The sequence below is a fragment of the Xenopus tropicalis genome, chromosome 1 (genome assembly GCF_000004195.4).
Source record: "Xenopus tropicalis strain Nigerian chromosome 1, UCB_Xtro_10.0, whole genome shotgun sequence".
Classification (NCBI taxonomy): domain Eukaryota; kingdom Metazoa; phylum Chordata; class Amphibia; order Anura; family Pipidae; genus Xenopus; species Xenopus tropicalis.
In genome coordinates, this window is record NC_030677.2 from 128229485 (window position 1) to 128255111 (window position 25627).

General features: G+C 37.2%; 1 protein-coding gene across 7 annotated transcripts in view; it reads right to left on the bottom strand.

The window, feature by feature from the left end:
* The window catches only part of smarca2 (SWI/SNF related, matrix associated, actin dependent regulator of chromatin, subfamily a, member 2), a 111165-nt gene that overhangs the window by 41012 nt on the left and 44526 nt on the right, over positions 1-25627 (bottom strand). For all 7 annotated transcript variants that reach the window (XM_031890702.1, XM_031890694.1, XM_031890700.1 and 4 more), the window contains 17 exons: positions 23244-23417; positions 21557-21724; positions 19773-19826; positions 19093-19223; positions 18709-18766; positions 17978-18078; positions 16499-16646; positions 15654-15817; positions 14881-14947; positions 13188-13298; positions 11820-12062; positions 9664-9777; positions 8836-8943; positions 8309-8395; positions 7787-7833; positions 3590-3756; positions 600-763 (listed from right to left, as the gene is read on the bottom strand). In XM_031890702.1, coding sequence (XP_031746562.1) covers positions 600-763; positions 3590-3756; positions 7787-7833; positions 8309-8395; positions 8836-8943; positions 9664-9777; positions 11820-12062; positions 13188-13298; positions 14881-14947; positions 15654-15817; positions 16499-16646; positions 17978-18078; positions 18709-18766; positions 19093-19223; positions 19773-19826; positions 21557-21724; positions 23244-23417 — 2106 coding nt within the window. The remainder of the gene's footprint in view (positions 1-599; positions 764-3589; positions 3757-7786; positions 7834-8308; positions 8396-8835; positions 8944-9663; positions 9778-11819; positions 12063-13187; positions 13299-14880; positions 14948-15653; positions 15818-16498; positions 16647-17977; positions 18079-18708; positions 18767-19092; positions 19224-19772; positions 19827-21556; positions 21725-23243; positions 23418-25627) is intronic.

Consider the following 25627-nt stretch of genomic DNA (forward strand, 5'->3'; position numbering starts at 1 on the left):
AGTAACAAAGCCAAAAGAAAAAAGAGCAAGCTAGCAGATACTGGAGAGTGGGTGAGAGGAATGACAGAGCTGGCAGGCACATGAGCAGAGAAGCTGGCAGTTATGTGTTTGGACTGGGGTAGAGGAAAGAACTGGCTGGAATTACTGGAGCAGGAACAGATGAAATAGCAGAGAGGTAAGAGGCAGACAAGTAACAAGCCAGGGAGGTAAGAAAGAGCAAGTTCTTTCTGAAGAACTAAGCATTTACTGCTGTGTAAAGAGGCCCATTTATTTTATAAGCTTTGCTTTCTCTAATGGTGATAGAGTTGCCATTGTGTGCAGGCAATATTTAAAGCGGTCTATACCACCCCCACCCCCAAACATCATCTCCAGATACCTGTAAGTAAACTGCATAAGTCAATCCACACATATTTCCATTTGTTTTTCAAAAACAAGAACAATCTTCCTATCTCAAGATCAGTATGAATTGCAAATTCCTAGTTTTCCACTGACAGTTTCTAGCACTGGTGTCTGCAAATGTGTTTGTGATTATTTTTCATTTAAATTTAAACCAGTGATTCCTACTTCAAAACTTATAACAAAGAAAAAAATTTACAAACCTGGTGAGGATTCCAGTCACTATCAAAAATAACGACTGTGTCAGCAGCTTGAAGGTTCAGTCCAAGACCTCCAGCTCTGGTACTCAACAAGAAGATGAAGAACGGAGAACCTTCTTCGTTAAACCTTTTCAGTAAGGAAGCACGGTCCTCTGACTTGGTTGTACCTTAAAGAAATACCCAAGTATATTGTTAAATATATGCTGTCAAATGAAACATATCAAAGCCTCTATTTTGGTGTAAAAATGATGTGTGCATGCGTGCGTGTTATATAAATCAGCCATCCATAACAAGTTATGCACTGATTATACAGACTATATCAAAACACATTAGGACTTAATTTATGAACTGAAAGGCAGGGTGCAAAGAACAAAAATGGATGAAAATTGTCATTTTTTTTTTTTTTTTTAACTTTGCACCCTGCTTTGCAGCCTAAAGAAATTGTTCTCTCAAAGAGAATTAAGGGGCATGCACTTGTGACCTTTCTACCCTAGATCCTAATAAATTACCCCTATTATTTTGTGCCAGGTAAAATAAACTAAAGATAATGCTGCTAGATACACACAGTGAGAATAGATTTAAACATCTTCCAAGCACACATACAACACACACTGTTCTTTAGTGGTTTAGTTCAGCGTTTTTCAACCGCTGTTCCGTGTGCCGCGAGATGTTGCCTGGTGTGCCGTAGGCAGGGCTGCAATTTTTACTTTAAAAAAAAAATCCGGGCCCTGTCATTGGTTGCGCCCCGTGTGTACGGGTGACGTCAGTACGCACGGGGCGCAACGTTATAAAAGGGCCTGTGTGCGGTCGCGTGTAGGCAGAAGTGCAGAGGCGGCGCGCGTGAGGGGAAGATGCTGCTGAAGCCGCCGAAGAGTAAAATGCTGCTGGGCACCAATGTATTAGGGGGGGCCACGGGGCACACTGACTTATGGGGGCACTGCTGCTGGGCACCAATGTACTAGGGGGGCTGGCTCTTGGCACCAATGTACAGGGGGGCACTGCTGCTGGGCACCAATGTATTAGGGGGGCACTGCTCTTGGCACCAATGTACTAGGGGGCACTGCTGCTGGGCACCAATGTACTAGGGGGGCACTGCTGCTGGGCACCAATGTACTAGGGGGGCACTGCTGCTGGGCACCAGTGTACTAGGGGGGCACTGCTGCTGGGCACCAGTGTACTAGGGGGGCACTGCTCTTGGCACCAATGTACTAGGGGGGCACTGCTGCTGGGCACCAGTGTACTAGGGGGGCACTGCTGCTGGGCACAGAGTTAAATTTTTTAACATTTTCTAATGGTGGTGTGCCTCGTGATTTTTTCCATGAAACAAGTGTGCCTTTGCCCAAAAAAGGTTGAAAAACACTGGTTTAGTTCACAAGTGAAGTTGCCAGTAGCAAAAAAAATTTTTTTAGCATGGTAAAATGCTTGACGTCTCTGACTGGGAACATACTCTATATAGTTTTTTTGCAACAGTTTTTTTTTGCAATATCTATCTTCTGCAACATGTATCCATTTGCTTACTAGCTACATGATTTTAAACTTACCATTAGCCCATACCATTTGCCTGTATATGTTGACACTTGAATTTATCCTTCTCTGGTTGGTGTGGTGTTTGGGAAAACTGGTTGCCATAGTTACTGTGGCCGTTTTTTGGCACCATTTTATGTGGTGGGGATATTTATTGTGGGTGTTGGGATATGGTCTGTTTATTTGTGTATGGGATATAGTCTGTTCATTTGTGTATATATATACGCTTGAGAGCATGTGCCTAGGGTGTCAGCTTTAGGGGGCCAGCCCTTTGGTAGCTATATAATCAATAAAAATAAAAAAAAAAAATTAAAAAATAAAGAAAACCTCCCCAGCCACCAGATGATACCTGTGTAAATCTGGCTGGCAAGGTAAGGTGAGGGTGTTGATGGCTGGAAGTGATATCACCTCTGGCAGTAGTGTGCAGCCATACATGTGACGTCACTTGCGCAACTGCAGGGCCAAGAGGGGTCCTCACCCTTAGGGGAAAGCTTTTAATTAACCTTTATGGTTATATAAAACCTGTAATGGTCCATAATCAAAAAATGTCTGATTACCAAATTTAGCATACCACATATATAATTGTTAGAATCTGTAGAGACTAGAGAGAGATATAAGTGCACACAATTTACTACTATGCCATGCAGCAATGACCTGTAACAAGAAGAGATTATAAGCAATGCATGACTTTACTTTTGCTTTTCTTTTCATTATGCACAATGAAAATGCACTTTTGTACAAGGATGCACCGAATTCTGGATTTGGTTCAGGATTTGAAACGAATTCAGCCTTTTTTCAAAGTATTCCGTTTCGGCAGAATCCTTGCTCTGCGCTGATCCAAATCCGAACCACAATTAGCATAAATTAGCATATGTTAATTAGCATTCGGAAAGGTTACATGTTGTGGGGGGGGGGGGGGGGTTTGCTACGGGCTGAGCGAAAATCAACCCTTTCCGAACGGTATTCAGCTGGATCCGTTGAGGTGGGTTTGGGCAAACCTAGAAACGAGGGTTTGGTGCATCCCTACTTTTATTATTTGCTTTTCTTTTGCTGCCAGTCACTTTGTAATTTAGATATCCAAAGCCTCTTACCATTTTTCAGATGCTGTGCACATGGATGAAGATATTTATCAGCTTCCTTTCTCTTTAAGGTTTAAAAGCACATAGGAAGTTTAAAATTGTTTTCCATTTGATATTAAGCATATGTCACAAGTGTGCGCTGCATGTAATGCTCATTTCTTTCATTTTATTTTTATTTGGTTTAATGGCACTATGCTAGGTAGTGTTTGTTTTGTATCTGTTTTAGATTTTTTTTTTATGAACAATAGAGCAGTGAACCTAACTAGGACAAAACAGCAAATTATAACAGCAAATATTAACACAATGCGTATACTTCACGACACAAATAAAACACATTAAAACCTTTCCTTCTATAAATTCTCCCCCTCTCACTAAACAACAGTTACATACCATCTAATCGAAGGTAAAGAAAGTTTCGGAAAGCAAAGTAGTCTTCCATGATAGTCATGAGTGATGTCATCTGACAGAAAAGCAGGACTCTGTGGTTTGTAGCTCGCAGCTTTGGCAGGATTCGATCAAGTAACTCAAACTTTCCCGAGGTTCTATAAAGATCAGGCCTAAACGCCAAAAATTAAGAATTCACTGATGTTAACATGAAAACTGTTTTTTAGTGTTAAAACTTGAACTATGTCTCATATTTAGTTAATAAAATTATTGGGACAAAAATATTAACATATTTTTTTAAAAAGATAGGCATTTTGACTGGGATAAGGCTCATAAGCATATATGGCGTTGTCAAAGCAAAAATGGCCCTTTTCTATACTAACAACTACCGAACAGCTATGGTAGATAAAAAAAGGTTATGGTGTAATACAGGGGTGGGCAAACTACGGCCTGCGGGCCACATCTGTCCCCTTGGCCTTTTTAATCCGGCCCGCCGCCGACGCCAAGTCTCATCACGCGAGACTTGGTGTCATTGGCAGGCCGGAATTAAAGAGACGAAGGGGGCGTAACGCTGGCCTGGCCCTGCCCGCCCTGGCCCGGGGGTAAGTAAATGTGGCCCGTGAGCCAAAAAGTTTGCCCACCCCTGGTGTAATATATCCATATCTATCTATCTATATAATATATATATATATATATATATATAATATATGTAGGTAGCCAGGAAGCTACGCACCAAAAAAAAACAGATGATACCTGGGTGACAGTGCAAAAAAAAAAAAAAAAAAAAAAAAAAAAAAAAAGGATATATATATATATATATACATGGGGTGACAGCACACAGGAATTTTCATACAGGTCACAGGTTTAATATGTATGCATGTATGTATGTATATATGTATATATGCATGTATGTATGTATATATGTATATATGTATATATGCATATATGTATGTATATATATATATATATATATATATATATATATATATATATATACATACATATATATACATATATATACATACAGTCTAGGAAATAATTATTTGACCCCTCACTGATTTTGTAAGTTTGTCCAATGACAAAGAAATGAAAAGTCTCAGAACAGTATCATTTCAATGGTAGGTTTATTTTAACAGTGGCAGATAGCACATCAAAAGGAAAATCGAAAAAATAACTTTAAATAAAAGATAGCAACTGATTTGCATTTCATTGAGTGAAATAAGTTTTTGAACCCCTACCAACCATTACGAGTTCTGGCTCCCACAGAGTGGTTAGACACTTCTACTCAATTAGTCAACCTCATTAAGGACACCTGTCTTAACTAGTCACCTGTATAAAAGACACCTGTCCACAGAATCAATCAATCAAGCAGACTCCAAACTCTCCAACATGGGAAAGACCAAAGAGCTGTCCAAGGATGTCAGAGACAAAATTGTAGACCTGCACAAGGCTGGAATGGGCTACAAAACCATTAGCAAGAAGCTGGGAGAGAAGGTGACAACTGTTGGTGCGATTGTTCGAAAATGGAAGGAGCACAAAATGACCATCAATCGACCTCGCTCTGGGGCTCCACGCAAGATCTCACCTCGTGGGGTGTCAATGATTCTGAGAAAAGTGAAAAAGCATCCTAGAACTACACGGGAGGAGTTAGTTAATGACCTCAAATTAGCAGGGACCACAGCCACCAAGAAAACCATTGGAAACACATTACACCGCAATGGATTAAAATCCTGCAGGGCTCGCAAGGTCCCCCTGCTCAAGAAGGCACATGTGCAGGCCCGTCTGAAGTTTGCCAATGAACACCTGAATGATTCTGTGAGTGACTGGGAGAAGGTGCTGTGGTCTGATGAGACCAAAATAGAGCTCTTTGGCATTAACTCAACTCGCTGTGTTTGGAGGAAGAAAAATGCTGCCTATGACCCCCAAAACACCGTCCCCACCGTCAAGCATGGGGGTGGAAACATTTTGCTTTGGGGGTGTTTTTCTGCTAAGGGCACAGGACAACTTAGTGCTGGGCGGTATACCGGTTAACACCGAATACCGGTGTTTTTTTTTTTAATTATATTCATTTTGCACATACCGGTGTGTCACGGTACTCACGTGCGGCCGGTCTCGCACGCCTCCTTGCGCTTTCATGATACAAAAAAGTATTTTTAATAAGCTCTCTGGCATGCATGCGTCATTCCCGGTGCAGATCCCGGGAGTTGAAGCTTAAGAGCCGGAGGGCGGAAGTGCTTGGGATAAGGTACATGCCGGGACTTTGATGGAGCGCGAGAGAAATTTGATCGCCGGCAGCGCTTCACCCGTTACCATAGCAACCGCGGCCGGGGCACGGAGGCATAAAGCGTGTGCTTACATAAGCTGGGAATCGGCTGGCAGCTGTGTGAGGCAGTACTGCTGAGACCGGCGCAATGAATAGGAAGAAAGGCGACAAGGGCTTTGAGAGCCCCCGACATTACAAATTATAAGTATCCTTCTTTATGGCCCTCTTATTGTGCTGTAATATATTATTTATTTGTGTGATACGTTCCATACATACCTGGGGGGGCATCTGAGTCTCACCCTCTTCTTATAAATCTCCCTCTAGCAGTGACCTGTGCCTCCCCGTGTGTCTGTACCTGTGCCTCCCCGTGTGTCTGTACCTGTGCTGCCCAAGATCATGCATGGAAAAAAAAATACTGTCAAATACCGTGACACCGATATAATTTTGAAAAATACCGTGATATAAATTTTTGGTCATACCGCCCAGCTCTAGGACAACTTATTCGCATTAACGGGAAAATGGACGGAGCCATGTATCGTGAAATCCTGAACGACAACCTCCTTCCCTCTGCCAGGAAACTGAAAATGGGTCGTGGATGGGTGTTCCAGCACGACAATGACCCAAAACATACAGCAAAGGCAACAAAGGAGTGGCTCAAGAAGAAGCACATTAAGGTCATGAAGTGGCCTAGTCAGTCTCCGGACCTTAATCCAATAGAAAACCTATGGAGGGAGCTCAAGCTCAGAGTTGCACAGAGACAGCCTCGAAACCTTAGGGATTTAGAGATGATCTGCAAAGAGGAGTGGACCAACATTCCTCCTAAAATGTGCGCAAACTTGGTCATCAATTACAAGAAACGTTTGACCTCTGTGCTTGCAAACAAGGGTTTTTCCACTAAGTATAAAGTCTTTTTTTGTTAGAGGGTTCAAAAACTTATTTCACTCAATGAAATGCAAATCAGTTGCTATCTTTTATTTAAAGTTATTTTTTCGAACACATACAAACCACGGTGGTTCAGCACTCCTTAGCAAAAACCCATCTGACCCAGGTGCTGCCGATTTGAGCAATTTCAACAGAGTCCATAGATATACCGGTGCACACTGGGAATCCTTTAAAAATTGCCTTTTATTGAAAAATATATAAAACTTAGTACATGGCAAAATAGGACCTTGAAGTATATTGCAATGTATGGACAAACAATCCCTGTTTTGTTTAAAGGGGAGGGCATTTCTTAGTAGCTTAATGCACAGAATGTCTTAATGTCCTATATATATCGATAATGGGTGAGTGCAGAGGATCTCTTGTTGTTGTCTATATGAATTTTGTGGTCACAACCTCATTGCAACCCCGCCTAATGGTTTAAAATTTAGTGGTTGAGCACAACTTTCCCCTTTTTTACACACACACACACATATATACATACACATATATATATATATATATATATATATATATATATATATATATATATATATATATATATATATATATATATATATATATATTATATATATACATATATATATACATACATACATACATATATATACATATATATATATCTTGATAAAGGCTCTAGGCCAGAGCCGAAACGTCGATCCGATGGCAATGTGAAAATAAAGATTTTTGATTTTTTATGAAAGTCCTTGGAGTGCGCCTGCTATATGTTTTATACTATATATATATATATATATACATACATACACACACACGCATATATATATATATATGTGTCAAAAAATTAGATAAAAATAAAATTCAGAACACTCAGTCTTCCAATCAGGTGTAAAAATATTCATAGTGAAGTAGTTAATATAAATTTAAAATTCCTTTAACATTACTGAAAAGTCATATATAAAATCTCATATAAGACCTGAATAATGCAAATTCAAAAAATGTGTCTAACAGAGTAGTTTTCTACTAAGAAAAAAGTGAAATACCCATTGATAATGCCATTAGAATATCCCAGATGTTCAGCAAAAGATTCCTGAAACAAATAAAAACTATATAATTATTTTATAAAAAGATCAACAGATAGGAAATGTTACTATTCATAAACCTAAGAAATCTATGGTCATATCTAATGAGGTTATCTAACTACAACTACAAATTACAGTTATACTCATTCATGGAAAACTTTCAAGTAAACAGTAAATTAGTCTCTTTATGCAAGTGAATAAACTAGATTCAAAAACAAGAGCTAGTAGACTGAACATCTGTAGACTGAATGTGGATATCCAAGGTATTATAGCTCCCTGTCTGCCAATGGGCCCCATGGACTGCTCTGTATGGCATAATTTTCATATAAAACAATCAACAAACTTGGAGTCTGTGGCTAACAGTCCTACTATATGGCAATACAGCTTTGAAGTACTTAATACATATTCTTGCTTTTGGTAGTCAGTGCTTATAACCAATCAATGCAAAATGTTTTGAGTCAGAAAGGCAAAACAAAAACCTACCTCAATATGCTGGAAAATGAAGGGGTGGTTGCATATTTTTCTTAACTGCATAATGGTGTTCATGAGAGTTTTCGCTCCTCCTTTACCCTATGGAATGATGACATTTATTGTTAGTTACTATTAGGGCACCTTAATACCCATTTCAAGTACTTATTTTTACGCAATAGTTTAACTCTATGCCTCCTTTAGGGCAATTAAAGACGTGAATTTTTGTTTTGCACATTTGTTGCTGTGTCTCCAGAAAGTTCCCTTCCACTGCATGTATTGAAAATCATTGCGGTTAAAATATTTAAACTGTGTCATTGTATGAAATTGCCTTCTGAAGTATTTTTGCATGATTACATGATGTGTTTTACCTGAAGGGAGTCTCAATACCTGCAATGGAAAGGAATTTTCATGCATTTTGCCTTGCAACAAAATGCCCAGCCTGTAATTGCCCTTGGAAGTGCAGGTATAAACTTTTTGAGGGCTTCCACCTTATCATTAAGGCAGCAGTATGAGCTCAATAAACACTGCAATTTACACACCTTCTTATCTTTCTCCGAGCCGTCTGTAAGAAGGATCCCCTTGGCTTGCATATGACGATACAGAATCTTTTGTAGAGCTGACATATCACATTTAATCACATACTCAACCTACGATAAATACAACAGTGATGCAAAACAACCAACATCATAAATGCATAACGTTCTTTCTTTCTGCACCTGAGAAAAAAAACTCAGCAATCCATCTGATATACCCTTATGCATCTTATTAATATAAGAATTCAAAAGAACAACAAAAAAATTACAGAAGACATGTCCTGCTGTCTTTAAAAGTATGATACAGAAAACAATAACCAGCTTAATAAAATAAATAAGAGTAAAAACACTGAAATCTCTCCCTCTCTTTACATAATCCCCTTTAACATATTTTTAAATTTAGAGATACACAGAATAAGAAGTTTGACCTTAATAAGCTTATCTTTTGCACTAATTGGCAGCTCTCATACCACAAGTTGTGGTATGTCCACAACCTCTTGATAGCCCAAGCTGCTGACTTGGCCCTTTCAGTCTGAGTTGGCATCTTACTGGTCAATGTATATGCCTTGGCAAAAATCATCCAGATATCTACTGCGCAGGCCAGAAAATGCCACTGGGTGAGAACTGCCTCAGCCCATAGACGGAGTCCACTTCCAAAAGGTCTGTTTAGGCCCAATTTGGCACAGTCTATGGACAGATATTTACATGCATGTCCTGTTTTACTTTCTTCTACCCCGTATTTGGCAAACAAATATATAAAAATGCCATTCTAGGATGCCGTAAACAATGGGCCATGGGCTTCGCTCTCTTATGTATATAATTCAGCACACAAACCTTTTCAGGTAACTGAGATTCCACCTCTTTCTTCAATCTTCGTAGCAAGAAAGGGCGCAAAACTTTGTGTAAACGTCGGATAATCAGTATGGTTTCCTCTTCATTTAAATCCACCTACAGAAATGCACATAAACTTAACTGCACTTGTGCTTAAATACACAATATTTAAGATTTAAATCAATAGGATAAATAATTTCTTCCCCCAACAGACTTTCCCCCCATATTTAACAAAAGGCATTAAGTTTGCCAAGTAGCAGTAAACCACAGCAACCAATAAGATATTTATTTTTAAACAGGTGACCAATAAATGCCACCTGCTGATTGGTTGCTATGGGTTACTGCTCCTGGGCTAACTTAGTGCCTTTTATTACATAACCCCATGTGTGTTCAAGTTCCCCTTTAGAAACCAACATCTGAGTCCTTCTTACATGTATGCTTAAGCTACAAAAATGGTGGCCAAGTACATATATTGTCATATAATATTTACATGAAGATTGCCGTCTTAGAGTAATGATTTTTTTGTTGGACATATATACCCCTCTATGACATGTAATTGCACTAAGTAAACAACTCAAATGCAATATCAATATTTTATGTCTATTATAACATTCATACATTCAAATAAGTTATCTACTTTATTTCTGAGCTCATTTCAAAGGAATAACTTAAAGACTTTATTTCGCAGATGTCTACAATATTAGCCAGAACACTACTTCCTCCTTTACAGCTCTATAACCTCAGTCAGTTAGTAATCAACTTTGGGGGGGGGACGACACATGGGACATAACTATTCAGTTAGTTTGTGAGCACGCAGGTCAGATTCAAAAGCAAACTAACTAAACAGTTATGTCCGATATGGCCCCCCTCAAGTCACCGATTGGTTACTGAATGCTAACAGCTTAGAGAGCTGTAAAGGAGGAAGTAAAGTCCTAGCTATTACATTAGACATATGTTCACTCCAGCCTTTATAGAGTACATTTTTGGCTAACTAAACTGTTCCAATAATACCGAAGGAAAAATCAAAGCAACTAAGTTAAGACTTTAGAAATAACTGTGGACATCGACAAGTCTGGTTCCTGTTTAAGAACAACTTCTAAAAAGATGAAGGTCCCACAAAAATCTATACAAAAAAATTATACTTTCATATAAAACCCTGGGACCACACAGACATGCATTGTTAAATTAACACCCTAAAATTGTCTTGGGTGCCTATATTGCAAATATTGTTCAATTCTATTCATATTCCATTCTGACTAAAATTCCAAGCCCAAGGGATGCATAATAAAAAAAAATGAAACAAAAATGAAGACATCGGGGCGTGTTTACTAAGACTGGAAATAAATATCATTGGTGATGTTGCCTGTAGCAACCAATTACCGTATATACTCGAGTATAAGCCGATCCGAATATAAGCCGAGGTACCTAATTTTACCTAAGAAAACTGGAAAAACTTATTGACTCAAGTATAAGCCTAGGGCGGGAAATGCAGCAGCTACTGCTAAGTTTTAATAATCAAAATAAATACCAATAAAATGACATTAATTGAGGCATCAGTTGGGTATATGTTCTTCAATATTTATTTCAAAGAAAAACAGTAAACTAGCTCTGTAAGCAGAGAAGAGGGTCAACAAAAACAATATGAGTACTACCCCATGCTCATTGCACATTGGCAAACTGGCAGCAGACCTGGTCCCGGAGGAGATGTAAGGGGAAATAAGTATTGCTAGTGGGAGCCTAGGCCAGGGCACTGGAGGGTCTGGTTGCAGGTGGCCTAATTTGCACACAAAGGACAGAGGGTGCTAGTCTAGAGGGACCCATGGCACCTGACTCGAGTATAAGCCGAGGGTGACTTTTTCAGCACATTTTGGGTGCTGAAAAACTAGGCTTATACTCGAGTATATACAGTAGGTCTTTGCTTTTGATTCTTAACTTGTAGGTGACTGTTTAAATGTTATTGCTGATTGGTTGCTATGGGCAACATCATCTTAGTAAACAAACTAATTGCCTTAAAGATTTGCTGTCTAACTTACAGATGATTTAATGCACTTTAACTGTAGTTGCATCCTATTGCTACAAGTGACACTAAAGCTTTCATTCACCAGACAGAGCATAATATTAACTGTAAAAGTTTTTTACTGATGGAAGTAAGACATTACCCTTTCTCCTGTCATTGCAAATGGAGCATTAAACCACTGCTCAAAGGTGCTGCAACTCTTAAAGATAGTAGGCAGTAGAAAGTTCAGAAGAGCCCAGAGCTCTGGCAGCTTGTTCTGCAGAGGAGTGCCAGTCAGTAGAATACGTCTTGGGGCAACATAGTGAGTGTTCAACACCTGTGTTAGTTTGCAGTGATGGTTCTTCATTCGATGCCCTTCATCAACAATCATATATTTCCATCGGATCTGTTGATGGGTAAATGAAAACAGTGTACACATAAGTGCAACAGACAAGAATCAGTGACTATTAGAAATATCACAGATATTGTATAATGATACATACACATACCGTACTACTCTATATTTCAACCTCCCACTTGCTGCTGTACTCATATGTTGTTAATTCTAAGCCAGTAACACAGCTTTTTTTGTATGTTCATAGCAGAATGCAAATTGAAGAGGATGGGTGTTTGTCTTTTTATACCAAGTTATATTTGTGTCTTATATGTTTTTTTAATATGCTGTAAGCATAACATTAATGCAAGCTAAATTAAGAGGAAAGGACATAAAGCAATAAGAATCATAGTTTGCAGGCTGTAAAAAGGCATTCATTCAAGAGACTAAAACACCAAACCCATCAGCTGGTTGCAGAACCATTCTATTGCATGGCGAACACAGACTACAATAAGGTGGCCATACATGGGCAGACAATCTATGTATGGGACCCTCAGAGGAGCCTATATTGAAGGACTGATATCTGACCAATTACTGTCGACTCACTAATGCGGTCCTCGTCCCAATGGCCTGTATCCTGTCAATGTGATACGATCATTTAGTCCTTGAGGTTGGCATATCAAGGTAAGAGCTGCTTATTTGCCAACCTTGCCAAACAAGCAGATCTATCAATGTATGGCCACACACAATGTATTACACAAGCAAAGCTCCATTCAACATTTTTGTAATTCACCTTATAATCCAGCTGTCCTCAAGTAGTTTATAAAACATGCTTTGGCTGAAAATCTTTGTTAGTTACTTGGAACTGACATTGATGTCAATCTTCTGTGGCAACCATGTATGTGATGTTTGCTAAATCAACTTAAAGTAATGTTTCAAAAGTCAATGGGACTTTAAAGGCAGACTAGAAGCCTTTATTGCAGCAATTTTAGGTTGCTGTCTGGCTCGCGCATAGTCTCTAATCACCTGATATGTACTCGAGCCAGGATTGTTTTTAAATACTGGCCTGTTAAAGGCACTGAAGTTTATGCTTGGGCACTTGTGTTTTTGGTGGAGTCTCTTTTAAATATCAGAATGAACAGCAAAAACTTGAGAAAATAAATGAGAAAAAAAGAATGCCACAAAAAGGCCACTTACCTTTGCCAGTATGTGCTTGTCTTTTATAATATATTCGTAAGTGGTTAGCAGAACATTAAACTTCCCAGTTCTTAGCTGAGGAACTAAAGAACGTCTCATTGCTGGTGTTCCCTGAAACAGAAGGAAATGTGCCAAGTTTAAAGACACTGAATGACTGTGATAAGAAATTATTCTTAAGAATACCAGTCCATTTTCATCTTACAAGGTATTTGCATGCTACTCGCTACAAGAGTAACTTTTCAATTTTCCATGTTAAATGAGAAAAGCGGACGTTTACAAAATGCAGGACAAGCTACAACACTAATTTAAACACCTAAAGATATGAGTGTACCTCGTGAATACAATGCATCCATGAAGGGTAAGAGGCACGTATGCCCCACTCCTGCCCCGACTCACTTATCAATCTGATGCTCAACTTAGGCAGTGCCACAACAGAGAACTATACCGTCTCCCCTATGGTAAGCAGTAAGGCCTATGCCGCATGAGGAATTTATCTGCTTGCTGAGAATCAGCAAGTGTGGCATAGGCCTAAGAACAGGGCTGTGCTCTGCACTAATTTCCAATCTGGTAGGTACAGGGCCAGTCAAGGCTGGATGCGCTAACACTTGAGTCAGGGATCAAGTTAAATGACCCCTAATATTTTCCTGGGTTTCCTACACTACATACACTTAGCATTCTACTTGAATCGTGTAATCCTCTGGTGCTCTGCTTTCAGAAAACGCAGAATTTAGATTAGGTTTGGTGTTTTTTAGGCTTATACAAATTGGGATTTGCAAGGTTGTCCTATGAATCAGCAGAGAGAGATAAATCAAGCCTGAAGTTTGTTAGAACTTAAATAGTTCCGTATAAAACACAACAGTCTTTTTTGTAATTAAAACTTGACCCATTTTTTTGGTGTTTTTTTGTGTTGAGTTTCACTTTAAAAAATATAATTTTCCAGTATAAATGACTTTATTATTTAAAAATGTCAATGGTCAGAGTTATTTGCAAATGTAGCTGTAGTTGAAAGCAACATTTTTCTATCCCTTTCTATTCTCTGCACTGTTGGTTGTGACTCATGAAACAAGATTCAATTATTCAAATTATTCGCTAACTGCTTTTTCTGTATTGTCAGAAGTAGTAGTGCATAAACGGACAAATACTATTTTCAATACAAAAAACACTGAAAATAATTCAGCAGAATGGGAAGTTCAGGAGTCAGGGATTTATGCCTCCAAAATGTAACTCATATTAAATTCAAGTTAAATTCAAGGTCAACTCCTTGATGCAAATAACTAGGCTAAGTGCTTCTTTACATTGCAAGACACTCATTTGAAAGATAAATAGCTCAATTAGAACAAGCAACTCTGTTATGTGTCTGGTTGTTAGAAACAGGTGCGCTCTTTCAATCAGTCAGCCATGCCCACAAAATCACATGCAGTAAGAACTATTATTGCTCTCGTTCTAGATATTGGATATGATAATTAACCATTTTGTGCAGCATTTTTCCATCTGAAAGTAATTATCCCATATTGCAGTGATGTCTTTAGGATGATTACCTTGCACTAGGACGCATGTGGCAATTTAAGCAGTTTAACATAATTCTATGCAAAGATGGGGTGAACATAATAAAATATACACACACACACACACACATATATCTTTAGTAAAGGAATAATTTCACGATCATTAATAATAGAGTGAAACTGCAAACCTTGTATGCGATTTTCACAACTGATGGGGCCCATTTATCAAATTCATATAGCCAGTTGGACAAAGTCCTAGAGGAAAGAATATTGATTTAAATAAATAAACAGTATATCAAGTCATTAAAATATAACATGGACATTTTTTAAAATAATTTTGTATATACTGTATTTTTGTTTTGTAGACAAGTGCCAGCTTGATCTGAAAACATCTTCTTGATATTTTCTAATCTTCTAGACATCTGCTAATTATTCAGCACTACACAGTTAACTGCTTATGGGATCAGGTATGGGATCTATTATCTAGAAACCCATTATCCTAAAAACTCAGAAATACAGAAATTGTGATTTCTATAGTGTCTCTCTTTTATCATTTCTTTATTCTATGTAGTAAGAAAACAGTAACTTGTACTAGCACATATGTGTACGGCACATGTAGGTGCAATAGTAGGTGAAAAGTTTATGTATCTGCGTGGGCCCTTCCGATTTTGCTTATTGACAGTTTGTAGAGGCCAAAAATCTTGCAACTGAACATTTCTGACATAATTGTTACTTCCTCTGCTTTTAAATTATTTGTATCTGATCAGACCCATTTTAATACTGATAAAAAAAAATGTTGGAAATGTAGTTGAAATACTCTCCCTGACAATCTCTACAGGGCCTCTGATATAATCAGAATGTTAAGCCAAAAAGATGACACCCAACATGTGTTTGTGTGCACATTATAACTTTATTCTATTTTTTCAGGTAAGGAACCAAAAGACAACATTTCTGTACTTACGAAAGAGGAACTATAATAAGGTATGGCCCATTAAGCCTTTTGTGCTCCATCAGATAGGTTATGAGTGCAATAGTTTGAATGGTCTTTCCGAGCCCCATTTCATCTGCCAGGATTCCATTTAAATTGTTGTTGAACAAGGAAACCATCCATTCCAAACCCTGAATCTGAAATATAAAACAGCGGTTTCTAGCTGAAAGAAAATCAGCAAAAGCTTGTTGAACTTTTGAAGATTCTGACTGTTTAACCATTAAGTGTCTATATATTACATTTTAGTGCAGAAAATAATTGTCTGAACCCATTCATCTGTATTCTACTATACACATTGGGGGCAAAGATTTGCATGGGTGATAGTGCTCAGCACTGCTCCTGAGCAGCACTAAGAACTACCACCCCACAGAGCAGAACTGGGTTTGCCTGCTAAAAGCATTTCAACATATTCTGACAAACTGGCAACAGGTATCAACTTTGATAAACACATCCACTCAATAAAAACTTTCCTATCAGGAAAATGTTTCTGACACAAGGAAATTTTTGATGAATAAGAAAAATATCTGCTGGGCCAGTCGTTTATTTTAAAAATAATGAGTGCTCAGTTTCTGTAATAGTAACAACCTCACCTATCAAGAAACATTTAAAAACTGCTGTAACCGAGTTAAAGGAAAAGTAACACTAAATAATTTTAAGTAAAAAGTCTATTCTACCCTGCCCCAATAATTGCCCTATCCTGCACACCATTTATTATTTACTGATAATAATAATATTCACTGAACTCATGATGAACAAAGGGTACACTGCCCCTTTAACACGTTTATACTTAACAATAGATGAGCTAAGTGACTGTTTACCTGGTAGTGTTTTAAGCTGCCATTAATTAGGAGGGAGGACTGCTTTTCAACCCTTTCTGTGACAGCGTGAGCCACTCCGTAGTAGGACTGAGATTGACGGGCATCCTCTTGCATACTATACTCGTCATCTACATCCTGCTTTGCTGTCCTAAAACATCAAACAACATGTTTAACCAAACAGTATAGACCATTATAGTGCCTAAACACTTTTTAGTTAATTTTAAGAAAGCTCCATCATTTTCTCAACAAAGGTGGATGAGTTTAGCCAAGTGTGTATGTAAAATGCTGCACATTTCAATGTCAAACAAATTGTTGTTTATTTTGTTTTACATCTTTGCCTCAAGAAGTATGCTAGTGGTTACTCCAAAGAATATACTAGACGGCAAAGAGCATGAAAGTCTTATTGTAAGAAGGAGAAAATGTCTCTTATCTTGCATGTCCCATGTAATGATACTAGAAACAGTACTCTTTCTACATCATCATCCCTAGGGCTTGTGTCTAGCTTGTGTGAATATTACTGAAAGCTCCCTTGAGCTTTTAAAGCTATGAAGCTGAAATCAACACTTCCCCCAAATATATGATTCTTGGAACCCACTAAGACTCCAATGTTCCTATCAGTGGAAATAGACATTACATAACTCTGCCCTACCTTTAGTTTGCCTACAATATTCATTTGCATTCTGAGAAATTCATGTAGTAAACCCATGTCTGTTAAAACAGCATATCCCCCAGGACACCTTAAAATAAGCTCAGCTTTTCCTATGGGTGAAGCTAAAGGAGGCATTGATATAAGGCCCTTTCCATATCATTTTATAGTAATCATCATATAATTTTACAGTAACCGTATGAGTAAAGGCTTCAGGACACAATCATGCACTGAAAGTTGAAGAAAGCAAATTTACTAACACCCAAGCCAGATTTGATACTTATACCTGTTGTCAGTGCTAGTGTAAAAAATATAAATTTTTGTTTTGTAAAAAAATAAATTTTTGTTACACAGATGCTGCATATATTACGGAGTCTGTTGAAAAACATCATCATAAAAAATTATTTCAACAGATGTACAAGGATTCTTAAGAATTACATCTGATTGAAAAACAGAGCAAATATAATGTACATCTAGCCAAATATGTACATTTGCTAACAAAGTAAGGGATAGAGTAATTGTGAAAAACTGTAATAGAAATAACTCAAATTTACAGTAACTGGTTCACATGAATCAGAAAAATAAATAACAACAACTATTTATAGACCCAAACAGACACTTTGTGCCAACCTCTGATATGCAAAAACCTTTTTATCACCTAATATTTATCAAGCTTTATCATGCTGCATTAAAACAATAATGGTTCTTTAATAATGCTGTTTTGACAAGCTCACGAACACACTTCAAAAAAGGAGATTTTATGTAACTACTTCTTTTATTTACATTTTTGGTAGGTCATTTTTTGAGACTTCCAGAATATTCCTATAACTTACTCTATTATCTGCTTCGCGTCGTGCTTTACATTGTCCTCCGTGTTAAGACCAAGGCGTTTCTTTTCCTCTGTGTCCAGTCTACTAGATTCTTCTTCATCCTCCTACAACCATTAAAAATAGAAGTCACACACAAACAAAAAATATTAAATGGATACTAATTTACTTGAATTGAAAAAGCACTGACAAACTTCAACACTGTCAGGTACAGCGATGGCAGACAATCCACTGGTTATGTGCGGGCCGACCCAATACTCGGGACTGGGGAAGGTTCAGGTCGACCTTGGCACACCATTTACAGGTGGGTTTGGATTGAGCTTTTCCCTCTGCCCTCCCCATCGGGTAGGGTTTAGTTTGGAAGCAAGCAGGTACGGGTCGGGTGCAGGCTGAGTTTTTCTCAAACCACACGACTACAATCCACCCCTACGCTTACAAAAATCTTGTTGTGTCTGCACCTGGAAGCACTGAATCGGTCTGGGTGCAGGCACATGCAGCCCATACCCATCAACAAATACCAAGTCTTGTGCTTGTTGGCCGATATCAACTGCATGTGCATATACCCGGACAGATTTAATGTTTTGAGCGCAGGTATAATGAGAAGATTTTTTTTTTTTTTTTTAAGCGTAGCGGATCTGCAGGTTGACAATCTGACCCATGTGCCCTTGCACTAGGAACTGCTTTCATGTAGTACTTGGTAGGTAAAATTTCCACCTAAAACACTATGAAAGGCATACCTCCTCTTCATACTCTGAGCTACTTCCTTCACTGTCAGACCTTGGAGCAACTTCATATCTAGAGAGGAAAAAAGAACAGAGTGAAATTACATGAGCTTAGAAATTCAAATTATTTTTAAATGAAAACACCCATAGTGTGGCTTTTAGGAGCAGTTCATGAATATGCGCTAAAGTTCCACTGAAGACAATTATTTTGGGCATTATGTAGAAAACAAATAAGGATAACTAAACCCATCAGAAACAATAACATGTTTTTATGTAAAAGGAAGACTGTAGTTTCAGTTAATAAATTTAGATAGCTTTTTATGTGAAAAGCAAAACTGTATCACAGTAATCAATAATGCTCTTTATTTCCTGTTTTTTAATTCTCTAATATATACTTACCCTGGATTCATCTCCAACCATGTTTCAAGCTGACTTGCTTTGGGGGCTTCAGGAGCAAGAAGTACTTTTCCTGTTTCCGTGTGAATAACCTTGACAGGCAGATCACTCATTTGGCTGCTCTCATCTATAAGCTACACAAAGTCAAAACATTTTTTATTTATTTTTATTATTTCAAATAAAATGTTCTTAAACCTTTACATTTTCTTCTTTACTATAACATTGTTTATAATGTTCAGAGTTATTAACACAGAATATGAGACTTCAGTTATAACAAGAGCCATTAAAATGTTATCCTTATAAATGGTGCTTAATGATGTCTTCAGTTATAATAGGTGTTTAGCAATATAATTTGTGTCACATGAATCACTGTAATATATTTTTAAAAAAGGGCTAATTTTAACCCAAATAATTAGGGCTATTTACCATTCTTTGCAAATCATGGGCCTTGAAAAAGTTTACTGTGAGCATATTTCCTTTTACCTATCTCATGAATGTAATCCTGTCGTAACATTAACAAAAAAATGGTTTTCTACATCAGTAACTGGAATTTCCAGGCCTAATTAGTAAAACAGTAAAAAAAATATATCAATCAATGAGATGCATTATTTTAGTTCTTAAACTCTAATACTTTCCTTGAGTCAAGCTAAAAAAAAAAGCAGAAATATATAAATATACTGTACCTCTCCATCCATTCCTAAGCCTGAGCCTACTCCTTCAGCATTCTCCTCTGCCTTCTGCAATAAGAACACATTTGTGATGAGAAGATTATGTAGTTTTGCAGGAAGACATCAATATTTACACCATATCTACTGAACAGAGACATTTTGCAGTGACTGACAAATTAATTTTGACTTCCAAATACATATGCTCAATACCTAAACAGAATAAGAAGACCTCCAATATTCTTTTTAGGTTGGGGGGTGACAACTACAAGAAACAGGTGCAAAGTGCAGTATTTTTTTTCCTCTGTACGTTGCTACCCCTGAGTTGTGCCCATCTCTCACAGGAGCAACTATTCTCAGAATGGAGCCCATCCGTTTATGCAGCTCTGTGGCATTAAAGGGTCAGCTGGCAGAATAATGGAGTTAGCATAATAGAGCACTTTATAGCTAGAATTTAATATATCAGAAATCAATGAACTATTAAAATGATCAACTGTTGTTTAGTAATGCAGATTATACATGTAAAAATTAGCAAAAGGGATGCTTAATAAGAAAACGGAACAAAATTGTCGTCATATTTGTAGAAGGGTAGCTGCATCACTGAGGTTTCAATTGTCAGTGTAATTTTGGAGCAAAAAAAAAAAAAAATGTATGGGCAGGTAAGAAAGTACAGTTCTGGTTGCATGGTTACGGACATTTAAATGCTACTAATGGAGACATTTGTGGGAAATGACTGGAACACACTTCAGCTCTCAGGCTTCAAATGCACTAAAAAAAAAGTCTAGCAAGAATGAAGTAAACAGGGCAATTTAAAAAAACATCTTAGAAAAATAAGTCCTTGCCAGCAAAGTCACTGATTAAAGGAGATCCATGCTGCGAGTCTTATAGAAGGTTTAATAAAAAAGCATTCTTAAAAAAAAAATATTATAAAGATAAAAAAATGGAAACAATAAATAGAAACAAGATAAGTGATAAAAATTAACTTGACGGATTCCCTAAAGATATTATTAAAGGGGATGTTCACCTTTAAAACATTTTCAGTTCAGTACACCAGAAAAACTTTTTTTCAATTGCTTTGTATTATTTTACTTGCAAACATTTTTCCAAAAATTGATGTTTAGGACAATGACAAACACAAGGGGTCATATATAAACACTGCTGTTCTCCCTGTACACTCTCTCTCTAAGCAATATTATGGGGGAATCATCTTGTAAATTTCCTTTCCAGATTCTCAAATTTTTACACTGGTATTGCCTTAATAGCTGAGAACCTGCTCTGCTTTTGCATAGGAAATAAGAGTCAGTGGGGGTAATTTATAAACACGTGCCAAATTTGCACCTAGGCAGTTACTCGTGGCAACCAATTATATGTTTGATTTCACTGTTCAATTTGCAGCTGGTTCAAAAAAGCAAATCACTGATTGGTTGCTATGGGTTACTGCTCAGGTGCACATTTGCCCAGAGCCCCAGTGTTCTTGAAAATGATTTATAATTAAATATTTTTTCACATAAATGGCCAACACTGATTTCAGGACAACTGCTCAACCCGAACATATTGATCATTGTAAAGTGTAAAATCTCTAATAACACAAGATATTTAAATTTATGTTAGTTCATGCTTCTTTACTTTTTATAGTGTATTTATCCTGTAGAAAGTTTGGCAAAAAAAAGTAAAAGTAACCCTGTAGGAGCTAAGAAACAAATACAATATTGAAGTGACCAATATAAGAAATTTTGTTCCACTGCTTGTACATTTGACATGGTCTTCTACTCCATGGCCTGACCAACTATTATTCGTCTTACCTTCTTTTTCTTCTTCTTCTTTTTCTCCTTGGCAGCTTGTGCTTTCTTGTGCTCCCACACCAAACTGGTCAGGTTAGCCACATACTCATCAGTTTGCTGCAAAAGGTAGGCTAGACGGCGATCTTTCTTCTGGTCAATCAGCTTTCGGTAACCTTCCTCATCTTCTGCCTGTTTTTATGAAATTTTATGTGAAATTTATTTAATTGCCACAATTATCTGCTTCCAGAACAAACAATGTACATGCACATTGTACAACAAATGTTTATTTTAATAATTATCAATATAATACAAATTACCTATTAAAGGAATAAGAGCAAGAACTTTGCCATAAACATTAACCACCCATTATGTTTTACCTGAAGTGAAATTATTATCACCAACTTTTCAACTCATATAAACTGATCCCCTAAAATCAGCTTCTCAACAGCAGTTTGGAGCACACAGAGCATGTGAGTTTCACATACCCTTTTCAAGATGGTGAGTTCCTGTGACAAGTTTGAAGTCCTGGATAATTGCTGCTATTGAGAAGCTGACACTTTAGGCTGGTGTGATGAGTACAGTATATAAAATATGGCATTTTTAGCCATATTCCAGTTTTAGTGTTTATTTTTCCTTTAATCTGCCTTCAAAACTCAAGAGCAGCCCTTGGGTCTTCAAAAAAAGATCTACTGGTAGATAAGGCATCAGAGCCATTTGTAATATTGGTGGAGAAAACAACATGGAGAAATTGATGACTTGGTCTCCCATTGCTCAAGTGTGCGTTTTATAGCCAAAATCCACCCATGCTTACAGTGACAAGTGGATTAATGCATATACATTGGGAAGTAGGGGGCCAAAACTGCTTTTTTCCCATTGGTGAGATTTTAGCTTTATTGCAGCAACATGGCCTGCATGATACCCCAATTTCCTGTGGCTATTACCAACTATCTGTGGTGGACTACAAGTACTTTCAACCCTGGGCTGCTCTTATCAGAAGCCAGTTCATTAAATTAACAGCTCACCAAAAATCTAATAAAGAAAAGTAGCAGGTGGAGTCAAAAGAACTAGGATGGAACTGGTAGGTATACTAACAGGCCAAGAGGTAGCCAAGCATTACACAGTCCCTTCTTTAGCCATACAGTGCACGTTTTGCGTTTGGGCTAAGTGATAGATGAGTTTCCCACCGCTCTTGGCTTTGGGCAACATAATTAAAAGGCCTAGTGTGGTTGAACAAACTCCTATATTGTAATATGTCACTGTTTATTTCTCTAAGATAGGATTAACCACTGTGTTGCATGTTACAAAATCTGGAGCCATGTGTGAGGTCCCTGAAATCTTGCCTGTTGCATGTGACTGGTCGTATGCCCCCCTTATTATTTATACATTGTGATCGTATGCAACCTTAAATACATTTTCTGTAAAGTAAACAATCCCAACTTGGCCTGCCATTCCTTATAACTAAATTTTTTCTTATATGCTTTATTAGCACAATCTCTTGGATTGTGGATCTGTGGATTATTCAATTATAACAAAAATATACATATTTATCATACGTCAATAATATGTTAACATGTATCAATGTAACTGTCAAGGACACAATTTCATTTCTCCAAAGTAGTAATAAATATTTAAAACAAAAATATATATATTCACTATGAACCTGCCTTCTTCTAGAACAGAATGTCAATATTTTATGTTGTGTTCTTACCATAAGCCTTCTCATTCTTTCCTTTTCAATGCGCTCAGTTTCTTTCTTCTGCTCCCGCTCTGTATTGGCATGCCATGTGGCAACTGCTTTGGAGAGTTTCTGAATCTTGCCTGTGACTGATCGATGATATTCTTTAAAGTCCTTAGCATGTTGCAATATACTGTTCAAATATTCCTGCAATTACAACCATACAAAAGAGAAAAGGAAAAAAGTGTACTGTTATTGTCAAGAAAGCAGAAAATAGGGGTAGTTTCTCCAGCTCTAGTCCTAGAGTAAAAGGGAAGTCATAATTTAATAAAGGTTAGTTAGACATGACACTACATAGTGAATATAACTTAAAATGAGTTGTACAGCTGGTCTTTCAGAAGTCAAGAGCTCACTTAGATAAAAGGAGGTTTTGAAAACCAAAGAAGAATTCCAAATATGTGCCAACAGCTATCTATTGTTGAAATTTAAATGTCATATATGTATAAACTCCAAAATTAGAATTAGTAGAATTTCAAATTGGAAAAGCATCTGACAATGTAATATAGGTAAATATTTTTTTCAATAATGTATTATAAAACTAATCTCACAATATACAACCAGCTTATATAAAAAAAAATTAGTAAGAAGTCAGTACAGGTATATTCAGAAACCCGTAATCCAGAAAGTTCCGAATTTTGGGAATGCTGTCAGCCATAGACTCCATTTTAATTAAATAATTTAAAAAAAATTACATTATGAGATACTGCTCCAACTCTTACAACACACTGGATCATTTGCATAAAGGGAGATAGTATTCCACTGTCAAGATAATATCATATTTTGCACTTGCTAGCCATTTCACTGCAAAATTTAAATGGTTCTGGAAATCTATATCATTCATATACAAGTCAAAAATTCTCCTAGGTTATTGAATATTGTTTAAAACAGACTGGATCTATAACCTACTCTGAAACATCTTGCAGACTTCAAAAGGCATGGTCTGAAGACTATTGCATAAAAGATGCATATAACTTTGCCATTTCTCATACAGCCTTAAGATATTTGTTGATTAAGATGGCAAGAGACTATGACAGGTGTAGGTTTGTGAAAAAACAAAACCTATTCTAATAGTTTATGACTTGGCCAGATATACAGACATTACACCGTTTACATGCAGAATAATTAAAAAGCAGGGGACAAAATACTTAGGAAGGTGTCTTGTAAAAATCACCTAGATCAGTGGTTCTCAACCTTCCTAATGCTGTGACCATTTAATACAGTTCCTCATGTTGTGGGGGCCCCCAACCACAAAAATTATTCCCAAGACCATCGGAAATATGTGTTTTCTGATGGTCTTTGGCGAACCCTGTGAAATGGTCATTCCCACAGGTTAAGAACCACTGACCTAGATCAAACGTACCACTGAATACAATACAGAATACAATCTATATATCTATATATATCTATATATATATATATATATATATATATATATATATCTCTCTCAAGAAAAGGAGAAGCAGGCACTCACGTCACAATAAGGTCACAGGTGCCTGGGTGCCGTATGCAAAAACAAACATTACAGCAAACCTACTCATAAACCCAAAATGGCGCCAAAATTCTACTGATGACGTCATGTACTGTGTAATTAGTGATTTCCCACCCACCAAGTGCAAAACAAACATTAGAAACTACTAAAAAATATAAATAAAAATTATCAAAAGAGAAATAGATCGAGTAGACAAGATCATTATACAGATTCAGTGCAAAGAATAAGCAAAAGAACAGAAAAGGCAGAAATATCCACCTGTCATAGCTGAACTGCAACTCCCACTCCTATACGGTGAAGGAGTGGGAGTTGCAGTTCAGCTATGGCAGGTGGATATTTCTGCCTTTTCTGTTCTTTTGCTTATTCTTTGCACTGAATCTGCATATATATATATATATATATATATATATATATATATATATATATGGCAAACAGCAGAGTTGAGGTTAGAGGCCAAGAGACAGCAAATAAGTGGATGAAGCATGCCAGAATGTTATTTTTCTATTTCCTTAAAGACGGATCTCAACTCCGTCACCCTCTAATTGTAGGTTTTCCTCTGTTACTTAACATCTTTTTGTTAAGGAACATCTTTAACATCTTTACTTTCAGATGTAGAACTATGATTAGTATATATCAGAAGTTGGTAAATTCACTGCTACCTGGAAAAAATGTTTTTTCCCCCCAAATGTTTTATCAAAAGATACATTTAGAGAAAGTGCTCTAAAAACAACTACTGCTCTCCATAGCAACTAGAAAATGCAATCTGTAGAAAAATACCATATTTAGAGTTCAGTCCTACTATGTCTCATACGGATTAAAGCAATAAAAAAAACTGTATCCTTTGTGAACAAATACATTTATGTTGCAA